The following is an 8,584-nucleotide window of genomic DNA, read 5'->3' on the forward strand; positions in this document are numbered from 1 at the left end:
GCCATAAAATATAGTTCCTCTTTTAAATCCGCTTAGAAAAGCGCTACGTTTTATTTTGTACCACCAAACTTGCTCGTTTAACTACTCGTCTTAAATAGGAAAAACATTGATGTGTTTGGTCACTTCTAACTTTATCTCTAAATGGTACCATTGAATGAATGGGGCTAAGCTAAATGCTATCGAAGCGTCGCAGCGCGCTCCAGTGCTTACGTGCACGCACACAGATGATAGAGGGATGTATTAACAATTCTTAGTTAAGGTAATAACATATTTTAATATTGAAAATGAGTAGACTATTCCTTTAAAGAAATAGCAGACTTCCTATCTGAGCTTACAGTCACTGTAGGTAAAGCTCTTATCGTTGGTGATTTTAATATCCATGTGGATAATCCAAAAGATGCATTAGGACGTGCGTTTATGGATGTTCTTAATTCTCTCTGCAAGTAATTATTTCATTGATAATTGGTTCTTTATTGGTAAGCGATCTAATGTTAACAAGGCCGAATTTTAACATTTGAGTTTCATCTGTTAATGTATTGTGTTCTAATTTTATGTTAATAAGATTCGTACGAGACGAGGTAAATGGTGCTCTGTATTTATTTGTTTGAGGAACAGACACAGTCGAGATGTGTTGGTACTCTGGTAAAAAGGCTCTATGTGCTGGGATATATGTGATCTTGACATGTCAAGGCAGCTAACAGACTGATGGGAAAGCCGATCTGTCTGTTTCCTGACCTGGGCCCTGGATAGTCAGACAATATCAAAAGTAAGACTATTGGTCAGATTTCTAGAGAGTATAGCAATTCCTTCCGGAGACAGATGGAGGCCATCTCTCTTTAGCAGGTCAGGTCTTTCCCTGAAATGCTTCCAATTGTCTATAAACCCTACGTTATGCTGAGGGCACCACTTTGACATCCAGCCATGAAGAGACACTAATCTACTGTAAGTTTCATCCCCCGGTAGGCAGGGAAGGGAACCAGAGCAAATTACATTGTCTGACATTGTTTTTGCAATTTCACACACCTCTTTAATAGTATCTTTGGTGATCTCCGACTGGCGGAGTTTGGTGTCATTTGTGCCGGCGTGAATAACAATCTTAGAAAACTTACATTTAGCATTAGCCAGCACTTCAAGTTTGGATCTAATATCAGACGCTCTGGCTCCCGGTATACAATCGACTATGGTGGCTGGTGCCTCAATGCCAACGTTCCTGAGTATAGAATCTCCAATAACCAGGGCACCTTTAACAGACGTCTCAGCCGGTGTATTGCTGAGTGGAGAAAATCTGTTTGATATTAAAACAGGACCGTGATTTGAAGTCGGAACCGAGCCATGTGTATTACGCTTAACACTAGGCGCACCCGAAACAGTGTTTGTAACATTAACATTAGCGGTCTTACTGTCCTCAACTAGCGTTCGAATGCGCGCTTCTAGTTCTGCAACCTTCTCCGTCAGCCTTACTACTTCAATACACTTAGCACATGTAAACCCTTTTATGGTGACGAAAGAAGCTAAACTGTACATGTGGCAAATAGTGCAGGTTACAATGACAAGCGGAGTCTTACTGTTTTCATGCTGGGCGATGGCGTCTCCATTCGCCCGAACGCGGTCCGTGAAGCTGCATCGAGATGGGTGCTCGCTCGTTGCATGCCTTGGTCGTCTTTGGGTGTCTGGAGCCAGGGTGATGTGAGGCACACTGTACCGCCTGGTGCGAATGCCGGGCCACAACTCCTCCACAGCTTCGCTCGGGTGAGGAAAGGTCTGAAAAACATACATCGGATGAGTCCGCCATTAGATCGAAAAGGAAGGCAGATTTACAGTAAACAGACAGTGAGCAAGTGCTAACATCAGCCGGCACGTTTGTTGATGCTAGCGGGCTATATGCTAACACTAGGTGTTTACTAGTGATAGATCGTTTTACTTATTAATAGGCTACTGTTCAATAATCGTCACGGTAAAGTATTCCTACGATAAACTAGTACGTTATATTATATAGATAGGAATGAGATAGTAAGAAAACAGGATTTAGATGATGAACTCGACGGAGCTTCAATGCACGGAGCAGCGTTGCCCCGTTTGTTGATGCTAGTGGGCTATATGCTAATACTGGGTGTTTACCAGTGATAAATCGTTTCAGTTATTCATACTGTTGAATAATCGTCATGGTAAAGTATTCCTAAGATGAACTAGTAAGTTATATTATATAGATAGGAACAAGATAGTAAGAAAATAGGATTTAGATGATGAACTCGACGGAGTTCCGATAACAGTGTTGCCACTCTCTTGCGTCTCTCTCTTGCGTCTCTCTCTTGCCAAGTGTATATGCAAATAACTGTGGGAAGAACACAAACGCTGGATAACCTTAATTTGGAGGCTCGGAACAACTGTTAAAGGTAAGGACTTACCAGCTGCAATTTAGATTCTAATGATCGCTTACTGTGTTGTATACGGTAATTTAGGCTAAGGTTAAGTTGCGTTTGAAAGGTCCAACACTCAACAAAGCTTTTTTACCATATAACTGTGGTATGTACTGTTATGTGTATGTAAGAGCAACCTCACAAGCACAATATAAATATTTAAAGTTTTGTTTCTACTTTACTATACGTATTGTCATTTATGTGTATCATCTTTAGCACCCAGAATCTTTTGTGGCTCAAACATGTGTTCAGCTGCTATTTTTACACATTGTTTTTAAAACATTAATCTGCTCGTCGCACATGAACACCAGGTTATAAAAATGTTCGCACTGTGTAAAAATGGTCTTTAATTGCAGCCGCATTCAGGAGGCCTATGATGACAAAAGTAAACAGAAAGATTGGTTCATGAAATCTGCAAATTTAGCGTGTACAGATGGAGTCATTTAATGCCATTATTAGAACTGTTCACTTATAATAAACAACTGTTTTTATGAGAATACTTGCCACGACTGTGGTATTACAAGATAATTTGTGTATGTCTCCTGTCAAGCACAAAAAAAATTGTGTTTGCATGCTTTTTGAAACATGCGCCTCTGCATGGGCTTTTGAGTTTGTGTCCATGAGTGTGTGTGCAACAGTTCACTTTAGCATCTTTGTTGCTCAAATAGTCTAAACTCGCTTAAATATTACCATTTGCAAAGCTTAAAAACACATGCAAATGAAAAACTTTCTACATAAACAGTCATTTCTGATTTATGCTTACTTGACTGATTATTATTGATGCGATTATGCGTGATTTTCCCGCTTTCCAGACACCAACCGCTTTGTCGTGGCATTAACCGGAGGCGACCATCTTAAAAAGTGTTTCAGGTGTGCCAACCGTTTTGTGAAATGGCTTAGGTATGGTGGGCATCTTGGGAACTGGTTCAGGCATGGTGGCGGCCATCTTGGGAACTGGTTCTTGTGTGGCGGTGGCCATCTTGGGAACTGGTTCACAAAGGCTCCTGCAACCGGCTTGGTTCCACAGCCTGTAGACCCACAAACATTAATATAAAACAGACATAGCTATTAGGATACATGTTAAAACAATCTGTAATTTGTTGATAGATGTTTACTATATTGGGCAAAACCTCTGTTGCAAGCCTCCATTTACCGGAATAAATTTTAACTTTGAAATGAATGCGCTGTCACATTAAAACCAGCTATTCGTTTAGACTCCGTCTACGTTCATTTACAATGCAGCACAGCCCTGGAGTTCTCAAACTAAAACAGGATCTGCAGCATTTACGAACCACTCTGTTTATGAGGATCGAAAACAGTGGAGTAATTTAACTCAAAGGCACAAAACTAATGTGTAAAGTTAAATGATAAATGTAAGCATGGCCAAAGATTAATAGTCCAGAGTGTATTCTGATTTCAGCACCGGTTTTTGTGCATTCTGGGACCTGCACCTGCCTCGTCAACCCTCTGCTCTATAGGCCTTTTGCGTTCTGGGACCTTTTGTTTTACAAATTAAGGACTGTGTAATTGGCATCTTTATTTTGAAACGACCCGACAGACCGCGACCCGAATATCAACCTAATATTAGCACTACTAAAAAAACCTGAATCTTTTATATGTTAATTTAAGTATCATAGATTAGAACCAACACAGCAATTTACAAACTGGCTGGGATGGCAGCTGAATGTGCAAACAATAAAACTTAGTTCTAAGTGTTAGATTTTTTGCAGCATTGTGTTGATTGATATAATAACAGGCAAAGTATAATGGTGCATAAATCTAAAGGTTGTAATTTAGAAAGCAACAGAATAAAAAATTCTGATGGAGGAGGTTCTTAAGCGCATAAAATTCAATGGAGGAGGACCTTAAACATACAGTATAAAGTACTATAAAGGTGAAGTAGAGCTCTCAGCTACAGTATCACATATAAGAGGAAGGCCTTAAAACTGTAAGTATATTAGTTGCCAAATGGATAATGGATAATTAAAAAAAAGAGCATGTATAAATACCTGACTTTTCTCTTCAACAGAAAAAATGCTTTTGCCAAGTGTGAACGTCACTCTAATTCTTACCAGTTATGGGCCTCCTGGTGCACTTAATTATGGAGTTTTCATGATCTCTCTTGTAGTCTATCTAACAACAGTTTTTGCAAATATAACACTGATGCTGGTGATCTACTTGGACACAACTCTCCATAAGCCTGTGTACATATTTTTATTCAACCTGGCTATCAATGGACTAATCGGGTCCTCTGCTGTACTTCCCAAAATAATGTCAAATCTGTTTGCTGATGTGAAAGTTTTGGAGTATGTGGAGTGTATTCTGCAAGTGTTTTTTGTTAATGTTTATGGGACCTGTGCTTATGCAATATTAACAGTTATGGCATATGATAGATATGTTGCAATTTGCAGTCCTTTACAGTATCATAATATTATGACAACGGCTAAAGTTAAACTTTTGCTTTTAATTGTGTATTGTGTTCCCATCTGCTCTCTAGCTGTACAGACGTACCTTACATCAAGACTGCCTTTGTGCAGGCATATAATCAACAAATTGTTTTGTGACAACTTGGCAATAGTTAATCTTTCCTGTGTTAAAAATACCTTAGGGGACATATATGGCATATGTCTGGTGTTTGTTTTTGTAGTTTTACCTCTAATCTTTGTCATCTTATCATATGTCAAAATAATGTGTGTCTCTTTGAAAGCCTCAGAAAGTACGCAAAAGAAAGCTTTAAAAACTTGCACCCCTCACTTAATAACTTTTATTAATTTTTCATCAGCCACTCTCTTTTCTGTTATATACAATCGGTTAAATTTCTATCTTTCAAAAGAAGTTAATGTTTTTATTTCAGTTCATTTTATCCTTATCCCTCCACTTCTACATCCACTTATTTATGGGATCAGAACAAAAGAGATCAGCAATAGTCTCACAAAATTTTTAAGAAGAAAAATATTTGCTATTGATTTCAACCCATGGACTGAACATAAGAACTGTTGTAATGATTCAGTGTTTATTTGTAGTAAAAAGGGGTTGTTATGAACTTTTTATCTCTTTTTTTGTGTGTGTGTTTTACACTTTAACAATCTTTATTTTTTTGATGCATAATGTAATATAAATAATAAAATAATGTAATATACACAAAAAATGTACACACTTATATGTTCTCATGTAAAAACAGAATAAATTACTTTATGACGTAATTCTGAATTTCATGATTTATGAAGTTTTTTATGAATTTTGTTTTTTGTGAGTGATAACAAATATGTAAAACATCTGTTATTTGCTTGTATAAAAAAACTGAAAAAAAACGTCAAACATTTCAGCTGGTTTTGTTAAATTGTACATTTAAGTCTAAAATAATTTTGTGAACTTGTTATAATATGAAAAAAAAGTAAATATTAAATACCATGATAGACATTTGCATTATTCTTGTGACTAAGCCCTTTTTTACTTGCTTGTAATTGCATTTATCTCTGATTCAACCCCTGGTCTGTATTACATACTGAATTTTTCATAAGCTTTTTTACATGAAATATTGTCAATTAACCTGGATGTGAATTATCCTATGCATTTTTACTTTTCCTACACAGCCTAACACTACAATGTGTGCATTTAGAAATGAAGGGTTATCATATTTTCAAAACCTTAATGAATGTACAATAGTTGTATTCAGAAGTTTATTAAAATGCAATGTCTAGATTCTTTGCGAGTAAAATTTGATAAATGCTCATTCGTAGAGGTAAAGCACTTCTGAAATACACTGGGCTTCTTTTTAATTTTACCATGTTTAACTCATGTTAAAGTGAGTGGAGCACAAACTAACGTGGGGATAAAGAGATTAAAGATAAAGAGAAAAGGACAAAGAGAAAATTATTTTGGGGTATTATTCTACTATGGAAGTCAATGGTGTCTCTGTTTTGATAAACACAAAGTAAAATATTTTGAGGTGTGCCTACGTTTATCTTCAAATGATGTCTTCGACGACGGTATTCTATAAAAACGAAGGCCAACAAGACATTTTCTAAGGATTAACTTCCACCACATTGCGTGCACGGCTTGCAGTGATGTAACTGTGACGTCTACTAGCAAATGTTCTATAAGAATGCATAGATAAAGGATCGTGGTTTAATAGATGAATGGTCTATTTGATGATGAATAATTTTTAAAATATATTTGGAATGATTAACCCAAAATCAAAATGCCCTGCTCTACGGTGTAGTAGGCCTATTAACTTGATTTGTACCATGCACAATACTATTTATGAAATAATTTCAGGTTGATTATTTTCTGCTTTTAAATAGGATAAATGCACCTTTTAAGGGCACAAAACTGGTCACTTCAATGGGCCCTACTGAATTGAGGATTTCAAAGACTAAAATCGGTGGACACTTTGCTCCCATAATTCTTTGCCTAATTAGAAATACAAAAATATCTAGTGTTGAACGTTGCGGTTATGAAATGCATCATGAAAGACACTTTGGGGATCGCGTTCAATAATAATTTGTGAAACTAGTCCGTGTTATAGGCAATGAGAGATGATGTCACAAATACTAACAGATACCGATGAGTATTTGTATCTGTAACAATCTCAAGATTATATTATTTGTATCTGTATTTGTATTCGGATGGAACCCGAAGTGGGTGGGGCCTAAACCGGAGGTTTACCAAATTACATGAAAATGATATTTTAACTCATTCCCTGCCAGCCATTTTTTTTGAAAAGTTACCAGCCAACATTTTTTGTGATTTTCACAAAATTTCACAAAATGCCTTCCAGTAAATTTTCTTCTAAAAATATATAAACCTACAAATATATCAAATGAAAGAACAGACCCTCTGCTTTCAAACAAACAATAAACAAACAAAACGGGGAAAAAAACGTTTCATCCTATCTATATTTTTTCTCTGTCTAAACAATTAACATTTTAAGGCAGTTGTCACGAGTGACTATCGGGGGGGAACCAAAGGTTGGAAGAATAGTTCTGCCCGGACCGATTCACCCAAACACCGGCACTTCCGGGTAACCCCTCAGCGACAACAAAATCAGCGGAAACCAGCGACAGGTGTCGGCGTGGCGAACGCTGATTGGAGGATTCAAGGGAAGAGGAGGTATATATGGAGCATGTGAAACGCAAGATGGTGTGCATTGTTTGTTCCATTGTTGACGGATGTTGAAGCGGGCATTGTGGCCAGTGGTGTTGATGTGGTGAAGTGGAACGAAGAGGACTTGAAGAGGGGATCTGTTGGAGAAACAAAGACAGAGAAACAAGTTATGGAAAAAGGTTTGGAAGGAAATAAATCTTATTAAAGCGGTACATTTTCACTTGTGTATACTCATCTGCATTGAAGGCCATAACGAAGCATCGATCTTTGGCGAAGAGTTTGCACAGTTCAGTGGCTTCTTGGGAGATCGCTGGAGGAAAGAGGACAACCCCGAAGGAGAGATATAATCGTTAGCAGACTGTGAGTACCAGTGATCCATATAATACTTTGCAAGCTTTGGAAAACAGAGAGTCACTATTTTGTTGAGGAGTGTGTCGTTGTGTAGTGGCCCTACCGTGGAAAACGAAGCCGGTGGGTGAGCCAGTGGATCATAGGATGTCTGGAGCGCTGTGTGGGGACTTGTGTCATCTGTCCAGAGCGCCTGAAGCAGCGAATGTAAACACCTTTCCCTCCAGCAAAGTGTAACCCAGTGTGTAGGTATGGGCCTTATTTATCGCAACAGAAGTGTGGAGGGCCGTGGGTGAGTGTGCATTATTGACGTGTGTGCACCTGAAGTATTTGCAGTGCTGTGCCGTGTCTCCTGTCGCTCAGGACAGCACCTGCAGTGCTGTGAGGTGTATCGTGGAGCTGCTGGGGCGTGATTATCATCGTGGACTTACCTGCTTATTTCCCCGCCTGCGTGTCCTAGATCTGCATGTTGTGGAAAGGATCATAGTGGAAGTTAAGGGAAGTAGAGAAATTGTGGAGACATCTACTAACTATTGTCTGTAACCCTGTGTGGAGAGAGAGCCTAGCCGAGGATTAAAGTCAGGTGATGTGCAACCTTTTGCCACCTACGCTGAGAAACCGCAACCGTTCTGTTGACTGCCGAGCCATCCTAGAGTGAACAAAAGTTAACCTTACCTGAGCAAACCATAGGTCCAGTCCTGCACGCCAAGCAA

The 8,584-nt window shown here is 38.4% G+C and overlaps 1 protein-coding gene across 1 annotated transcript; it reads left to right on the forward strand.

Annotated features, from left to right (window-relative positions):
- Nucleotides 1–4,036: 4,036 nt before the first annotated feature.
- On the forward strand, nt 4,037–5,510 carry or60a1 (odorant receptor, family 60, subfamily A, member 1). The gene has a single exon (XM_055195430.2). The coding sequence runs from the start codon at nt 4,452–4,454 to the stop codon at nt 5,457–5,459; it is 1,008 nt and encodes a 335-aa protein (XP_055051405.1). The 5' UTR covers nt 4,037–4,451; the 3' UTR covers nt 5,460–5,510.
- The last annotated feature ends 3,074 nt before the right edge of the window (nt 5,511–8,584 follow it).

The sequence above is a fragment of the Misgurnus anguillicaudatus genome, chromosome 24 (assembly GCF_027580225.2).
Source record: "Misgurnus anguillicaudatus chromosome 24, ASM2758022v2, whole genome shotgun sequence".
NCBI classification, from domain to species: Eukaryota; Metazoa; Chordata; class Actinopteri; order Cypriniformes; family Cobitidae; genus Misgurnus; species Misgurnus anguillicaudatus.

Coding starts and splice junctions, on each gene's coding strand:
- or60a1 (XM_055195430.2), top strand. CDS start 4,452: ATGCTTTTGCCAAGTGTGAACGTCACTCTAATTCTTACCAGTTATGGG.